Source organism: Penicillium lagena (genome assembly GCF_028827675.1).
Source record: "Penicillium lagena strain IBT 129212 chromosome Unknown utg000005l_segment0_segment0, whole genome shotgun sequence".
In the NCBI taxonomy this organism is placed as follows: Eukaryota; Fungi; Ascomycota; class Eurotiomycetes; order Eurotiales; family Aspergillaceae; genus Penicillium; species Penicillium lagena.
Genome location: NW_026623226.1, coordinates 1882391 through 1898887, shown reverse-complemented (window position 1 = coordinate 1898887; position 16497 = coordinate 1882391). Strand labels below are relative to the sequence as shown.

General features: G+C 54.2%; 8 protein-coding genes across 8 annotated transcripts; 3 read left to right on the top strand and 5 right to left on the bottom strand.

Moving 5' to 3' along the window:
* Positions 1–259: 259 nt before the first annotated feature.
* N7510_007474 (uncharacterized protein) lies at positions 260–1868 on the top strand (the record flags this gene model as incomplete). The annotated part of the gene is made up of 5 exons (XM_056979399.1): positions 260–512; positions 565–832; positions 881–1482; positions 1548–1804; positions 1857–1868. 5 exons carry the CDS (start codon positions 260–262, stop codon positions 1866–1868), a joined length of 1392 nt encoding a protein of 463 aa, XP_056832442.1.
* Positions 1869–2909: 1041 nt separating this feature from the next.
* On the top strand, positions 2910–4439 carry N7510_007473 (uncharacterized protein; the record flags this gene model as incomplete). Its single annotated transcript, XM_056979398.1, has 1 exon — positions 2910–4439. The coding sequence occupies one exon, from the start codon at positions 2910–2912 to the stop codon at positions 4437–4439; it is 1530 nt and encodes a 509-aa protein (XP_056832441.1).
* Positions 4440–4894: 455 nt separating this feature from the next.
* Positions 4895–6047, top strand: sonA (putative nuclear pore complex protein (SonA); the record flags this gene model as incomplete). Its single annotated transcript, XM_056979397.1, has 2 exons — positions 4895–5155; positions 5217–6047. The coding sequence occupies 2 exons, from the start codon at positions 4895–4897 to the stop codon at positions 6045–6047; spliced, it is 1092 nt and encodes a 363-aa protein (XP_056832440.1).
* Positions 6048–6922: 875 nt separating this feature from the next.
* On the bottom strand, positions 6923–9541 carry N7510_007471 (uncharacterized protein; the record flags this gene model as incomplete). The annotated part of the gene is made up of 1 exon (XM_056979396.1): positions 6923–9541. The coding sequence occupies one exon, from the start codon at positions 9539–9541 to the stop codon at positions 6923–6925; it is 2619 nt and encodes an 872-aa protein (XP_056832439.1).
* Positions 9542–10044: 503 nt separating this feature from the next.
* On the bottom strand, positions 10045–11703 carry N7510_007470 (2-(3-amino-3-carboxypropyl)histidine synthase subunit 1/2; the record flags this gene model as incomplete). The annotated part of the gene is made up of 1 exon (XM_056979395.1): positions 10045–11703. The coding sequence occupies one exon, from the start codon at positions 11701–11703 to the stop codon at positions 10045–10047; it is 1659 nt and encodes a 552-aa protein (XP_056832438.1).
* A 240-nt stretch (positions 11704–11943) lies between these two features.
* On the bottom strand, positions 11944–13071 carry N7510_007469 (maleylacetate reductase; the record flags this gene model as incomplete). The annotated part of the gene is given in 3 exon segments (XM_056979394.1): positions 11944–12517; positions 12543–13021; positions 13033–13071. 3 exon segments carry the CDS (start codon positions 13069–13071, stop codon positions 11944–11946), a joined length of 1092 nt encoding a protein of 363 aa, XP_056832437.1.
* A 451-nt stretch (positions 13072–13522) lies between these two features.
* Positions 13523–14805, bottom strand: N7510_007468 (WD40 repeat domain-containing protein; the record flags this gene model as incomplete). The annotated part of the gene is made up of 2 exons (XM_056979393.1): positions 13523–14396; positions 14450–14805. The coding sequence occupies 2 exons, from the start codon at positions 14803–14805 to the stop codon at positions 13523–13525; spliced, it is 1230 nt and encodes a 409-aa protein (XP_056832436.1).
* A 204-nt stretch (positions 14806–15009) lies between these two features.
* Positions 15010–16474, bottom strand: N7510_007467 (glycoside hydrolase family 7 protein; the record flags this gene model as incomplete). The annotated part of the gene is made up of 3 exons (XM_056979392.1): positions 15010–15771; positions 15821–16204; positions 16259–16474. 3 exons carry the CDS (start codon positions 16472–16474, stop codon positions 15010–15012), a joined length of 1362 nt encoding a protein of 453 aa, XP_056832435.1.
* Between the last annotated feature and the right edge of the window lie 23 nt (positions 16475–16497).

Genomic DNA, 16497 nt, shown 5'->3' with positions numbered 1-16497 from the left:
ATTCGTTGTGCTACGCCACGCCTCAAGAATCACAGGGAGGATCAGTATGGGGACCCCGCCTTTGACAATAATGTCAGTCTAACTGGTTCCGTCTAACAGCTCAAGCAGCTATAAGAATACGCCAGATTCCTCCTGCTCTGGGATAACTTCAGATTTAATCTCTATCTTCCTCGACAGGAAAGCTTTGCAACAAACAGAGCTTTCCAAATTCTACTTTTCTATCTCGCGGTTGCAAGTCTGCTACTCCGATTCCTGCAGCATGGGAGACACAAAGGAAAACCAATTTGCCGCTTCAGACAGTGTCAATGTCGATCGGCCGGCGCAGGACGAGATGCCCAGCGAGAAGATTTTGATTGCTGAGGCACAAGTCGGCTTTGCCGATGAGAAAGAGCTAGGTCCAAGGGCAGCCCTTAAAGCCTATCCCAATGCTGTCCTGTGGTGTCTTGCTTTCGCGGCTTGCGTTATCATGGAGGGTTATGATACTGCTTTGCTTGGAAGCTTCTACGCATATCGTATGGTAATGGCACCATTAAGAGCGACTAGTTGCTAACCGGTTTCGTATAGCTGCATTTCAAATCAGGTTTGGCCGTTTCGTGGGAGTCACACCGAGCACGCCGAGCGGATATCAATTGACCGCAGCCTGGCAAGCTGGCATGGGCCAAGCGGGTGGTGTGGGCAGCTTCTTCGGAGCCATTCTCAATGGCTATATGGTACCAAAATGGGGTCAGAGGCGCGTTGTTATAGGGTCTCTCATTGTCTTGATCATTGGGATCTTCTTTCCTTTCTTTGCACCGAATTTGGTTGTGTTGACGGTTGGAGAGGTGATCTGCGGGTAAGTATAGTCTGTCTGTGGCAGTCCAATCCATACTGACATACTAAGCTTTCCCTGGGGAATCCTCACCACTTGTGCGACTTCCTATGCGTCCGAAGTTCTGCCTACTTCTCTCCGCGTCTACCTGACTTCATTGACCAATATGTGCTTCATCATCGGCCAACTCATTGCAGCTGGCATATTAAAAGGCTTGTCGAATCATATCAGTCCATGGGCCTATAGAATCCCTTTCGCAATCCAATGGGTGTGGCCTTGTTTCTTGATTCCTCTAGTGTATCTTGCTCCTGAAAGCCCCTGGTACCTAGTCAGAAAGAATCGCTTAGAGGACGCCGAGAAATCACTACGACGATTTCAAAATCCCAAAGCGAATATCAACTCTGCGAACACGCTCGCATTAATTATCCATACTGATAAGTTTGAACAAAACCACGACGTGGGTACGAAATATTCGGACTGTTTCAAAGGCCCGGAGCTTCGCCGAACCGAGATCGCTTGCATGGTCATAACCGGTCAAGTCTTGTGCGGTATCAATTTTGCCTATAATAGCTCCTACTTCTTTGAAAATGTCGGTGTTGGTACATCTACCACGTACTCCCTTAACCTTGGAGGAACCTTCCTGGCTCTTTTTGGCTGCTTTGTCAATTGGTTCGGTATGTCTCAATTTGCCACTCTCTGGTTTTTAGATTATTCTATTGCTCACTTATATCTTCCCTAGCTCTTATGCCATATATCGGCCGTCGTACAATTTACATCTGGGGTATGGGAGGAATGACCGTGATTCTCATTTTGATCGGTATCCTTAATGTGTGGACCGATCGCAAAGCAATTGCCATGACGCAAGCGGTGCTTACTCTTGTCTGGACCTTAATCTTCCAGTTCTCTGCTGGGCAGCTCGGCTGGGCGCTTCCGGCCGAGATGGGATCAACGCGACTCCGCCAGAAGACCATCTGCATCGCAAGAAACGCAAACGGTGTTGTTGGGATCATAGCGGGAGTTCTTCAGCAGTACTTCATGAACCCGCAAGCGTGGAACCTAAAGGGCTACGTTGGGTACGTACTAATCTGTTCCTATGATAATTGGTAGACTCCCCGAGACTGACACTGGTTCGTATTGATAGATTTGTCTGGGGCGGTACTTGCTTTATAATGTTCCTTTGGGCTTTCTTCCGACTTCCTGAGACCTGGGGCCGGTCCTATGAGGAACTAGATATTCTCTTCGCTAAGAGGGTCCCGGCAAGAGAATTCGCTAGCACTGAAGTGAATCTCTTCGAGGACCAGGAGGTCGGCCTAGATTCTGCACACACTCCAGCAAACTTGGCTTAGGCATCAAAATCCGGACAGTCGTACAAAAGCGGCACAAGTCTACCTTGTTTGGCAGAGTCATATATCACGAGCAACACTATTGGCAATTGTGGAGCTTCGTTTTGTTTAGCGGTTCATCATCATTTCTAACTAAATACCAAATTGCTTGAGTGGCTTTCTGTAACTTAAAAGGCCCAGTCTTTTGCTTCTTCGGCCATAAATAATGTCTGCGGTAGTGGAAGTGGAAGCTGGATGGAGTGGGGGAAAACTGCAAAAAATCGCCTAATGTTTCCAAAGTGGACAAGCCAGAAGATCCTGAGCGGAACGGGAGCTAAAGGAAATGGCGTTAACGGCCTGGAGGGGTTAATTTGGATTGAGTCCAGTGAAATAAGTATGTTCAGTTGATCTAGGCCGAGAAAAGAATTTCTATACTCGGCAGTTTTAATGCAGACGAGGCCAACTTTGGGCATAGCAGAAAGTCAAAATTTACTGTTACGAGGCCCGGTAGCATGACTCCATTCAGAGTCATGCTACCGGGCCTCCTTGCCTAATATGGTATTATTTCGGCGAGTGAAGATCGCGGCATTTGCCATCATCACTTAGCGGCCGTCCACCGATCATCGAGATCAGCTGGCCACTTACGTGGACAATGGAGACACTCGGGAAGGCTTTGGTGGCCTAAGGTATCCTATTGTACGGTTAGCACTTACAAGATAAAAGTCGAGAGGTTCCTCCTCATTTCCACTGTGAATGATACTACTGCGCCCGCCAACACAATGTACGGTCTCAACATTTGCGAGCTCATCGCAGTCTTTTGCATAGTGACCTTTGTTTTGTATCCATTGTTCGTTTACCTTCAAGATCCAAAAAAACTACGTCGCTTCCCAAGCGTGGGACTCGCAGGGTTTACCAATGCATGGGCTGTTGTTCATCAGTACCGGCATACCCGCACCGTTACTATCCACCGTGCCCACAAACATTACGGCGATATTGTCCGTGTCGGTCCAACTCATGTCAGCTTTGCGACTACTCAAGCGATCAAGGACATCTATGGACACGGATCACCCGCAACCAAGGACACTTTCTACGATTCTTTCAATTCGACGCACCTGAACGTTTCAGACTCTCGAGATCGGGCCATCCACAGCACCAAGCGTCGGAGATTTGCCCAGACATTTGCACAGAAAAGTGTAGTGGAGCTGGAAAATATAATGCAATCACACCTGGAGGGCATGATTAAGTATATCGATCATCGCCTGGCCGGTTCCGAGAAGTCTCAGGTCTTGGACATGAAGTTCGTCAACCTCGCCATCCTCTACGACTCGAACTGTGCAGCTCTTTTCAGCCAAAACCCGAGATTCCTGGAACGAGATACGCTTGTTGCTCCCGCCGAGACTATCACAGGAGAGAAATATGAGGCGGATCTTTATCAGGGAATGATTCAGTCCGCCTATGCCGTGGTGATGGCTGGCTGGGCTTCAGAATCCATGAAATGGGTCAAGAATTTGACTTGGTGGCATCAAGGGTGGAAACTTGGAGGGCATGTTCGCGATATCACCATCCATCTTCTTCGAAAGCGACTTGCAACGGACGTTGAGCGCATCAAAGCGAATAAAAGCCCACTCAATGACCTTGTTTCCACATTGCTGTGGGACAAAGATTCAAATGCACTCTGTCTGGAGTTTGGTGAGATCTTGAGCGAAGCTGTTAATCTCATTGGTGCCACCGAAAACACGGAAATTGCATTGACGAATACTGTTTATTTCCTGGCTCGTTACCCGGGCGCTGCGGCTAAGCTGCACGAAGAACTTGAGAGAGCACTGCAAGGAAGTACGGAGGATGTGCCAACATATGAAGCCATCAAGGATCTACCCTATCTCAGGGCTTGTATTGATGAGAGTCTACGACTCCGGCCATCCCTCGAAGCCGGCCTACCGCGCATCATCCCCAAAGGCGGTCTTTTTGTGTCCGGTGAATGGCTGGAGGAGGGAACGACGGCGTCAGTTTCTACTCGTACGGTCCATCGTGATCCAGCTGTATTTGGAGACAACCCCGAAGACTTCATCCCAGAGCGCTGGCTCCGTTCAGACAGCACTAACATGCAGAGAGGTTACCTTGCATTTACCCAAGGAGGCCGTGCCTGCATAGGAAGGAATATCGCACTCTTCGAAATGCAGTTGATCATTGCCACTCTCTTTTGGAGATACAATATCAACGTTTTACATCCGGACTGGGATCTTGGCATCAGGGAGGGCCTTAGTGCTCACACATTGGCATTGCCTGTCAAAGTCTCTCTCCGGAATTGAGTCTAGGGCAGAACTATAGAATTCTTCATAAATCTACAGCAGTGTTCATTCCACCACACCCCTTATTATCACTAAAACCCCCAAGTTCTGGTACCATAAATTGCACATTATTACCCATAGTCATAAGAATAGCAATGGCATTCAGAGATAAGAATTTACCGAAGAAAATAAATCCGTTACTGTGTACATGCCCAGCCCAACCACCGTTATAGAAGGCGGTGACCATCTTCCTGCCTGAGGCAACAACAGGAGCATCCCAGCGCCAAACCAAACCTTCCCAAGAGTCGCGCAGCCCAAAAGTATTCGCGACTCTTTCTTTGCTGCTTTCCCGTCCCCCCAATCCTTCCGACGGGCCACCTTCCTTCCTTTCTGGATGATATACCCCTCTTTCTAGCCATCGCCAGCCGTTTCTCACCTCCTTCTCCGGTCAACACACTTTCTTCGCGCCTGTCCAGATGTCGCTCTTCGGCTCCGTTGGCGCGTCGACGTCCGCGGGTCAGACGAACACCACCGGCGACATCTCCAAGGACGTCACGCTCAACTCACCCCCGGAAGACAGCATCTCCGATATTCGATTTTCGCCGGTTAGCGAGCATCTGGCCGTCGCGTCGTGGGACAAGAAGGTCCGCATCTACGAGATCAACGAGCAGGGCCAGAGTGAAGGAAAAGCGCTGTTTGAGCATGAGGCTCCTGTGTTGAACTGCTGCTGGTCTCCGGTAAGCTTGCTCTTCATGACACATGCTCCGCTGCATGCTAACTTTCTTTTTCTTTCCGCAGGATGGAACCAAGGTTGTCGGAGCTGGCGCCGACAAGGCAGCCCGATTGCTGGATCTCGGTGCGGGCGCAACAACCGCAGTGCAGGTGGCGGCACACGATGCACCCATCCGAAGCTGCCATATGATCCCCAACCCGTCGGCGGGCGGGTCGCCGTTGCTGATCACGGGATCGTGGGACAAGACGGTGAAATACTGGGACTTACGGCAGCAAACACCCATCGCGCAGGTCGAGTGCCAGGAGCGCATCTACACCATGGACGTGAAGAACAAGCTGCTGGTAGTCGGCACGGCGGACCGGTACATCAACATCATCAACCTGGACAACCCGACCAAGTTCTACAAGACCATGCAGTCCCCGCTCAAGTGGCAGACGCGGGTCGTCAGCTGCTTCGCGGACGCGTCCGGGTTCGCCGTTGGCAGCATTGAGGGCCGCTGCGCGATCCAGTACGTCGAAGAGAAGGATTCCGCCTCGAATTTCTCCTTCAAGTGCCACCGCGAGACCCCGCCCAATTCCCGCGACGCCACGAATATCTACTCCGTCAACTCGATCAACTTCCACCCGGTGCATGGCACCTTCAGCACCGCGGGTAGCGATGGCACCTTCCACTTCTGGGATAAGGACGCTAAGCACCGCCTCAAGGGCTACCCGGCTGTTGGCGGGCCCATCCCCACCACGGCCTTCAATCGCAATGGAAATATCTTCGCCTATGCCGTCAGCTACGAATGGAGCAAGGGCTACTCGGCCAATAACCAGCAGATGGTCAACAAGGTCATGCTGCACCCCGTTGGTCCTGACGAGACCAAACCCCGTCCTGGTCCGCGGAAGCGGTAAAGTTATTCTGCTTTTGGCGTGGGGCGAGGCGGCAACGAGCATGTCATGAAGCTTTTCTTTTCTGTCTTTATTTTTTCACCTCCTGTCATATCGGCGTGCTTTGCTTAAAAAGAGTGCAATGGGAATCATTTTAGCTTGAATAATCATTATTTACTAGTCCGCGCTGTGACCTCGATTAGTATCTTCTTGGGACAAGTTGACGTGGCAGATACGATCTGTCTCCAACCAAAACAATGGGCAATGTATGGTGCTGAAATACGCTATATATGCAGAGACGGATGAGAACCATTGACACTGATCCATGTAAGAGACCACAGTAATCTGAACACTTCATTCGAATAGACATGATCGAGACATCTGACCCTTCAGAGGACATCTACCAACCGTTATCAGACAGGAAACCAGGAGCAACAGGTAGTTCAGCTGCCGTGGTACGAATATGGTCCTCAAAGCATCACGCGCTTGGGAATCCAGCCCGGCATGAAATACAAGAAATGGAAAAGGACCATCAAACTCGACTGCGCCCATTGACCAGCCATGTCCTCACGTGAGAACCCACCCAGACTGGATGGCAATTTGCCGTCTGCAGCATCGGCGTCACAAGATATGAAATGGATGAAAGAGCTTGGAAAAAAAAGTCACCATTCCTGCTCCGCTGTCCGTGTCGCAACGCCTAACTGACACCATGGTTATTCGCGCCGATGGGGTAAATCGCCCCGGAAAACAAAACCACATGGGATAAGGATAAGATAGAAGACGAAAAGATATGAAACAAGATAAAAGAAAAGATGATCCGAGGACGCCGTGGTATGGAAGTGTCGCTAAATGAGAACCGAGCAGAAACTAAAAGAGTCGAAATGGGGGTAGGCGTGCGCCTACTCCGAACCATAAAGAGAGCCGAGGTAGTTGGGTCCGAGGAACAAGGAAGCCTCGAGATCGCTACTGACATCGACTGTGTGAGGAGGAATGTTGGCCGGTAAGGGTGATGGTTCGGTGTGGGGTACGTCGTCGTAAATTGGAGTGATCACAACGCTGTCGTTGTCGCGCTCGTCAATAAGCTCGAAAAATTGGCCCGCAAACTCGGCGACTTCGTTCGCCACCTTCAGCTCCAGGATGCCCTCTAAAACCTGCATGTCTTGCTTCCACTTGCGCTCTCGCCGCGCTTTCTCCTCCTCGCGCCGGCGGCACAGGCCATCGCGAGCACGGACTTTTGTGCAGTTCGGGCATAGGTAGTTCTCCTCGCAGTAGGTGCATTTGCAAGGCGGGTTGGCGTGGACACAGTCCTGGCAGACGAATACGGCGCAGTTTTTGCATTCACGAAGATAGCTGGGGCATCTCTGGCGCTGGTCCCCAACGGCCCGATATTGGGGGCAAAAGAAGGACTGGCAGCCTTGCCATTTTGGAACCTCGAAGGGCGAGTCAAAACCAACCGAAGATGGAGAGGAAGAACCAGAATGCGTGGAGGTTGGAGCGGAATAGGAGCGAGACTGATGGCGTGGAGGAAGGCCTGGATAGGTCGGATGGTCACCACTGTTTGACTCTGACCCTGCCCCGTCCAGCAGACCGTCGACGTGAGGATCTTCAGTAAAGCTGCTGGTGGCGGAATCGAGGAGCCGTTGAGTGCGGAAAGGTAGGTCGTAGCTTGGCAGTTGGTCTGTTCGAATGCCAATGATAGATATTGGTGGCGGGCTCGCCTCGACGCGGTTTTGGATGGTCATCTTTTCGAATGCTAGGTCACGGTAGCCGCAGATCCGTAAGCGAAGGCCGCGAAGATCGTGCTCAATGCAAAGAGGTTTTGAGCAACTCTTGCAGTGCACTTTCCATTGTGGTGAGTCGTAGCACTCCTGGCATAGATTGCGTGGACACGGAGAGACCTGGCGATTAGGTGGGCCAAGCAACCATTTCATCATCGCCAGGTGTCCAGTTTCGAGGGAGTAGTCGGGTTTGCCGGGGTCTCCGTAGGCGTATTTTGGGAAAGTCTTGCTCCATTCGCTGACAGTGTACTCAAGATCCTCCCACCCTTGATTTCGAGGTAGGGGCGCAGCCCGCACCTGATCCACGTCCCGACTTGGGGTTCCGATGCTGATTCCGCCTCCCCCAGAAAAGATGGGTTCTGTACAGCACCAGTGAAACTTGAGTGCCGGATGGAGCGCCATGTGTGCCGGATGGAATGCGTTGTTGTTATTGTCTACTTGATCGGAGACGGGGTCCTGCATCGAACTGGGAGAGTGGGTCGCCCCAGGAGCCCACCATAAGGAGTCGGTGCTACTTCCAGTGGCACTCTCAGTGGTGGTCGATGATTGCCCTCTGTGCAGATAGGGCCGCTCGTAGGCGCAGCTGGCGCAAAGAGTCCTGCGGCAACCGACGCAATGCATCAAGATACTGCATTGCTCACACCGTTCGGAGACGGGTTCGAAGCAGTGGTCACAGCGAACGTTTTCGACAAATTGGGTGTGACTGCGGCGCAGATGTGTCGGCGTGAGCTTGCCCTCGCCCAGGTCAGATCCTTCACCTGTCCCCAATGGTTCACCGTAATTTCCAGTGTCGCAGTTTTCCCACAGCTTGCCGTCACGCACCCGAGTCCCACCAGCCCGCGAGTCGATGGGTCCAATCCAGTTTTTTGATCTCCAAAGTCGATCAAAGACCACCCATACTTCGGGTGATCCTTGCGGTACTCTCATCGACACATAGCCGCGCCTGCGAAAACACCTGCCGGCGGGTGTGGTGCACCAGGCAGTGTCGGTCCAGATCCCTAGCTTGTGGCAGAGATTGACCAGCTCGTGCGTCGGCTCCGAGTCGGAATCCTTGCGTACGAGAGAAGAAGACAGATACGGCCTGCGGCGGTGATGACGGCATCTGTATGCATAGAGACTCTTGAGGGCCAGTCGCTTTGTTGAGGGAGAGGTCCCGATGCTCTTTTCCATGTCCACGTCATACTGTAGCCCGAACATGGTCAGGTATGGGATGACGTGGTATTTGAGGGAAACATTCTTGCATCCCCGAACGGACAGGTGCTCCAATGTCTCCCGGCGAGAATGCAACACGGTCGAAATCAGAATCTGTCCCGACACTGCTGTGTTGTCCAACGTCAGACTCTTCAAGCAACCGCTGAAGGGGATCACAATGTTCATTAGCAATTGGTCAAGCGCGTAGGGACGCGACTGGCGATGCGTAATCGGCTCGGACAGCCCCGATACGATAATCCGGGTCGCTGGGAGGGTACCCGACGGGAAGAGCAGACGAAATGAGAGGGACTTCCATGCGGTTGGGTATGATCGGAGGAATGACCGCAGGTAATGAGAGGTGTGGTAGAGTTTGATGAGGGTGTCGGTTGGGATCTGGAGGAGGAGCGATTCCAGAATGGGCGCATGGGTTGTGATCACTCGCTCAAAGGTCGAAAGAGGCCGCTCGTCGGGGATGACTGAGTGCTGGAGTGCGGCTTCCACCAGCTCCTGCCGCGGCGCTGGTGGTTCGTCCGTAATTGCTTGTGTCATGGTCGCGAGATCGGGGCGGCTCATCACCTAGGTCCGCGTGACGGACGGAGGACACACGCCGTCGCTCAGACGGAGAATCGAGGAGGCGCGCGGTCGCGGGCGAAGATAGAGGCACAGCACATGGTAAGACGAGAGGGAGTAAGTGTCGATGGGAGATTATTCACCCAGGACAAGCCACCATGCAAGGCCATCAAACGTAGCGAGTCGATCGTCGATAAGGCCGAGGGGGTGCGATCGCAAGGGCCGGGCGGAACGGAGGGAGACACGGCGGGACCGGAAGCGGAATGGAGGGGAAGAAGGAGAGAGACAGAGAGAGGGAGAGAGTCAGACACAGAGAGGGACAGACCAGACCAGAAGCGATGAGAGCAGGAAGGGAGCCCCCCAGTCATGTGACGTAGTACTATTATACTGGAGGTATTAATTTATTATTATGGACTGATTTCTTCCGTGCATCGGGTATGATTAGTGCTAACTACAGTAGTTCGTCTATGTTTCGTGATCGGTTAGTGTCGCTCGGACTCGCCCACCGTGTACCCCCTGGCGATGCCCTTGCGCCCTTCCTGGACCAGTGTACTGTCATCCTCCTCGTCATATCGGATGTCAAAATCGCTGCCTAGCCCCTTCCAGGTCCGCTGGGATCGCAAGAATTCAGCCCCCGGCGACACGGCCCCGCCGATCATGGTCAGATCGCCTCTGGTCCGACGAGCCAAGGCCCGGGCAGCGGAGGGTCCAGACGATGCATCGATCTGGGCAGCCCCGGGATCCCGCATCGGACGGGAATGCGAGACGTATCGTCCGGTGCGCAAATCAAACTCCGGCGGCGCGGACTCGGATTCCGACAGGTCTTCCTCGTCGTCTTCGTTGGCGGTCGCCGATTTCTCCTCGCGGGGCTGATCGAGGACAGCCTGGAAATCGCTCTGCCACGCACCCGTCCACACGCGCTCCGCGTCCCCCTTCAATGCCAATTCCAGCTCAAACGGGGTGATCACCGGCTTCCAGAATTCCTTGGAATCCACCAGCGAGCTCTCCCAGCAGCCAATGACCACCCAGCCGCCGATCTCGCTGAAATTGGCGACCTTGGCCGCATTGAGCTTGCCCACCACGAACATGTAACTCTTCTTGCCGGCTGCGGCAATACGCTCCTTCACATGGTCCACAATATGCAAGTAATTCTTCACGCTGAGGGTATTGATCAAAATGCCCCAGATGGGCACTGTCGTCAGGGAGGTGATGATGGCGTATCGACGTCGCAAGGCCACGGCCGTGGACGCGGGCAGAGGTTTGACAGTGTCTGCGCTGGGAGTATCTGTGGGGTAGATATGGATCGCGGAGACGCGAGAGGCAAGGGTCAAAAGGAGGGTGGTTGGCGGGTCGGAGATGTGGAAAAGCTGCCACTCGGATAGTGTCTCTGGTGCGTCTCGGACCGAGTCGGGGACGGTGCGATTTGGGATGGCAGATGAGGGCTCATGAACGACCTCTGTCGCGAACAGATTGCTGTATCCTTCCTCCGCGAGGCGAGAGTGCACGGCGGGAACATGGTCGGTGTAGGTCACGTCGGCCGCGATGACCACTTTGGCCGCTGGATCGGGATATGTTGCTTTGAAGGCCTGCACCACAGGGTCGATGGACAGTGCCTTGCGCGTAAAGACGTAGATCACGGGCAGTCGAGCCGTTGGCGACAGACACGATCTCCCATAATGCACCACCACGTCCGCATCTACATGCTCTGCCGCCACCTCGTCCACGCAGCAAGTTCCGTAAGAGGTGTCCGCCAGAATGTACAGGCGAGGAGACCATCTCTCTTCCTTCTCGCCAACCTGTAGCTGCGACATCGACTGCGTCAAGTTTGCATCGGCGCTATCAGCGGTATGATTCGGGGTCTGAGTATCATTCGTCGTGGGGAGTTCTTCGCGATTCAGGCCGCGGCTGAGCAGTTGGAATACTCGTGGAGCATCCGGAAGCATTTCATCGGGGAACTGGAGAGCGATGCGCCTGTATCGCGCCTGGCGGATTTCCTGCAGCGTGCGCTCGATGTCGTAGGTGATAGCGAGCTCGTCGTCCGACAACCGTGACACTTCCCGGGGAGCGACGGGATCCGTTTCTTCGAGGATGCGCGAGTCGGGAGTCGACAGCACGGGGGCTGCCTCCATGTCGGTGCCCATCGTGTGAATTGTTGCTTGGTGATGGAGGGGCAGAAGAGAAAAAAAAAGGAACTTGGGAAAGACTGGGGCCCACATCGGGCCCGGCAGATCCATGATTGCAATCCAACCAGTGATCAGGCCATCCGCTCAAATGCAGACGGTCACTGCTGATCTAGTAGTCATGGCATTTATAAGTCATCTTTTCCAAGGCAAATGGAGCATAATGAATTTATCCGGTAAAAATTCTACACGCCATGATATTTACAGATCCGCCCGCGCCGGCTCACCGGCCCAGACCCGCCGGATCAACTCACGAATAGGAGCCCGCTCAATGGTACGAGGATTCCAGTACGGGTTCGAAACAGCAATATCAGCCGCCTTATCAACGTCCTCCTCTTTCATCCCAAAGTCCTTCAATCCGCGTTTGACCTTGAGCTTGGTCAGCAGGACATTCAGCCCGTGGATGGCATCGCCGTTGCTATCGGGAAGCGCATCGGCCAGTTGCGTCATGGCTTCTGGGATGTTAGGTGCATTGTAGGAGATAGCATGCGGCAGGACGGCGGTGTGTGTCTCCGCATGGGGAAGGTTGAAGCTGCCACCGAGCGTGTGGCACAGCTTGTGATGGATGGACATGCCCACGCTGCCCAGGCAGGTTCCGCATAGCCAGGCGCCGTATAGGGCCTTGGAACGGGCGGACTGCGAAGCTGGGTTTTCGACAATCTCGGGGAGGGAGGAGGCGAGCGCCCGCGTGCCCTCAATGGCCATCATGTTGATGATCGGGTTGGTGTTCCGGGCGTAGAGAGCCTCAACTATAGGAGCCATTAGCTTGACGGACCTGTCAAAAGATAGAGCGAGAATACCGACCCGCGTGCGCGATGGCGTTGACACCGCTGGTCGCACTCATCGCCGCCGGCAGAGTCATTGTCAAGTCGACGTCGTAGATGACCGTCCCCGGCAAGATCTTTGGGTCGGAGCGAGTCTTCTTCAGGCCATCGGCAGTCTCCCCCAGAATCGGGGTCATCTCGCTGCCGGCATAGGTCGTCGGAATACAGATATGCGGCAAGCCCGTGCGGATGCTGATCGCCTTGCCCAAGCCAATGGTGCTACCGCCGCCAATGGAGACGACCGAGTCGGCGCCCTGCGCCTTCGCGTACTCGAGGGCCTTGTCCGTAATATGGGTCGGGGTGTGCATGGTCGCCTCGCTGAAAATGCCCGCGACCTGGCCCTTGAGCACGGCCTTGACGCTCTCGGCCTGGCTGGTCTGCTGTGGTGTGGACAGCACCAGCGGTGCTTTTAGTTGCAGCCGGGCGATCTCATCGGGCAGTTTTGGAGCGTGCCGCTGCCGAAGACGACGCGGCCGGGGTTAGAATTATACTCGAAGGCGTCCATGGTGGATGGGGGTGGAGGAAGAGGACGGAACTGCCGATGGGAAGTTTTTATATCATGTTCCCCACACCCCACCGGCCCATGAATCTTTCGGGATGAAGTCATGTTCGACGTGGGGCGTGCACTCGTGGGGTCGCCATTCTGGAGGGGAATCTTCAGCCCTAACTTCTATATCTGGTTCATAACCATATCTTCCCAGTCATCGCATCCCTACCTAGTGTCTTCTTTCTCCAATAATGTGTTCAATTCCCATACAACCATCTCGGAAATCCCCCGTGGATACCTAGTTATTGGGTAAGCTTTAATAAGCCGGCTAATGGCACTGCCGAGTTGGCTGTGATTGGATTTGTGGAAATTGTTGATCATCAATTGCTGTTTTTCCACCTTAACACCGCGCTATATGCCTATATGCCACACATCACTTTTTTGGTAGACGGGATATCCGAATGTGCGTTCAGTCCATGTCGTGAAAGGCCATGACCTGCTGGTTGGCGCTGCGGTCCTTGCCCTTGACCCTCTTGCGCTTCTTCCGAGTCTTGTCGCCCTGCCGCTCGTCTCGATCGCTATCTTCGGACTCGGCCTCACTGTCATCACTACTGCCAAGCATGTGCTTATCGCCTGCCGATTCACCGGCGTTACCCACCGCATCATGCCAGACCTTGACCACTTGCCCGCCACCCGAGACCATGCGTCCTTCGACGTCAAATCCCAAGCCAACGACACCCTCGGTTTCGTCGTGCATGACCTGCGAAACCACTTTGTTGGACCCCATGCGCACAAACTTCACCAGTCCGTTGCCCAGACCAGCGGCAACCAGCTTGCCCTTGCCCAGAAAGTCCGGAGTGACGGATAGCGTCTCAATGGACTCGCCTCCCTCTGCGTCCCGGTGCACGTAGACCCGCTCATCCTGGTCATCCCATGCGCCCTTTTCCCAGAGCGTCATCACACCGCTGGAGCCGCCCACGATCACTTTCTGGCCGCGGCTCGTTCCAGTAGACGGTAAACCGCTGATATATGCTGAGCTGATCAATTCTTCTTCTTGGTTCTCGCTGCGCACCAGGACGCCTCGCCGTAGATCGGTCACCGCGAGGGTCGTCCCGCCGGTTGTCACCCATTGCTTGCTGAAGCCCGAGGTACTCGTCTCAGAGGGTGGTAGAGGAATCAGGGACGAGATGTAATCATCATGCGGGTGGTGCGACTGCTCGGGCCGCGCTGACACCTTTGAGTAGGGAATGCGCAGATCGTAGAGATGCAGTGCGCTAGAGTCCGTGGCGAGCAAGAGAGTTTGAGGCGAAAGCGCGTGGATGACCGTAGGAGCGTCAACCGAGCTGCACCGGGTTCAAGTCAGCCTCAAATAAAAGACAACTCAAAGACTGCTTACCCATTTTTCCCCAAAGGAATGACAATCTTGTTCTCCACCTGGCCCGTCTCTACATTGGCTGCTTTCACGAGCCCGTCCGTGCCCGCCGAGTACAGCGCCCGGCCGTCCACCCCGAACCCTAAGCACCGACAGCTGCCCTTGTGCCGCCTCGTTCGCCACATGGTATCGATGTGTCCCTTGCCATTGCGCGCGGATGAGTTCGAAGCTCCATCACCGCTGTCTCCATCCTCCGAAGGTAAGCGGAAGGTCTGGACATGGCCCGACGCCAACCCAACCGAGACCACCGGTTCTTGGGGGTGAATGGCCTGGGTGAACAGGTCTGCCGAGAGTGGCAGAGTACAGACCGTGTCGAACATGGCTGCAATAGGAGTGTTGTCTCAATCCAAGCATCGAATACAAAGAAACTCCAGTGATTTTTCTACGGGCCGAGGATTTTCCGGTTCTCCGCCTTGGAAAGTCAATTCATTCCCGAACCAAACCCAACTAGTTAAACAACTAAACAACAACAATATACAACAACAACAAAACCACATTGGAACAGCCACAATAATAATACTGACCTACGACGAGTAGGTGGACCCGATCGGGCCAACCTTGATGTTGGAAAAGACCACATTGGCCGACCCAGACTGCGACTCGATGGTGGCCGGGTTACCAGAGCTGGTCGAGCAAGTACCACGAGCAACGCCAGGGTCGGTGGCCGTCGCGTTGGTGGGATAGTCGCTGTCGAGCCAGAGCATGTCGGCATAGTAATCATCCCACAGGCTCATGACAAGCACCATACCCCCGGACAGAGCCGTGCTCATACCAGACAGCCCACCGTGCTGCGAGAAGATATCCTCATCGCCAAACGCCGTCTTCTGGGCTGTGCAGAAGTCAGAGGTAATCGAGTTACCGCTCACGCCGCTGACATCAGAGTTCGAGTTGGCAATGACCACTCCATTCTGCACGTAAATACGGTTGATCTCACTGAGGGTGCCGGTATCTGTGCCGTCGCTGGTGATAAACTGCGTCACTACCGTCATCTTGGAGTTTGTGTCGACAATCTCGCCGGGTCCGTAGAAGCTCGTATTGCCCATGCGGTAAGGATTGAAGTCACATCCATCAGGGTCGCAGGTACCTCCATAGCGGCTGCTCGAGTATGTCCCGCCGCAGCTGTCGCCATCACACATAGTCTGGCTGGCGGTATCGCAGGGGTGGGGTGTCAGAGCGGTGGAAATGCTGTTCGCCTCCCACACGTCCATCTCCGCGCAGCACGAGCCGTGGCCGCCGATACCAGTGTTTGCGTCGTTGCTGGAAGGCTCCCAACCGTCGACGTTGGCCTGTGTTCATCTATCAGCATTTGTGTGGGAACTGATCGTCTAGACATACCTGGCCATTGATGAATTTCAGGTCCCGAGGGCATTGCGAGTCACAGTAGCCAGTGCCGTATTTGGCTCCGGCCTTGTTACCACTGTACTCGGACATGCCACCGTCGGCATCCATGGAGACGAAGTACAAAGCACCGTTAAGGCCGCATGGGAGGTTCGAAACATCTACGTCGAACGTGAACTCCTGGTTCAGCAGTTGGAAAATCTGATAGGTGCTGTCGTCCTCCATCAGATAGAGACGAGAGCCAACATTCGAGCCGGTGACAAAACCCAGGGTCAAGGAGCTGCCGTCGGTCGTCACGCCATAGGTCCCGGAGTAGTCGGCGCCATCCAGAGCACAGTTCGCGGCACAAGTTGTGTCGTCTGGGCAGAGAGTTGCGTCCCACTGTTCCTGTTGTTAGAAATGACAGGGGAAAATATTGAAAGCGGGTGTGCTTACCGTGTTACCGGTATAGCAGTTCGTCGAGCTGTTGATGTCGTGAACCCACCGCCAATTGGCGTCAACGACAACAGACCCAGACTGCTCGGTGCAGCTACCGCCGGACGCGCATTTCTCCCACGTCAGAGAGGGATGAGTCTCAGGGGTCAGCGTGCCAGCCTGCTGGGCACGAGCGGCCGCCATAATGGCAGAGAAAAGGAACGCGCGCTCATACATCTGGAAGATAGTGAAAGGAGTGA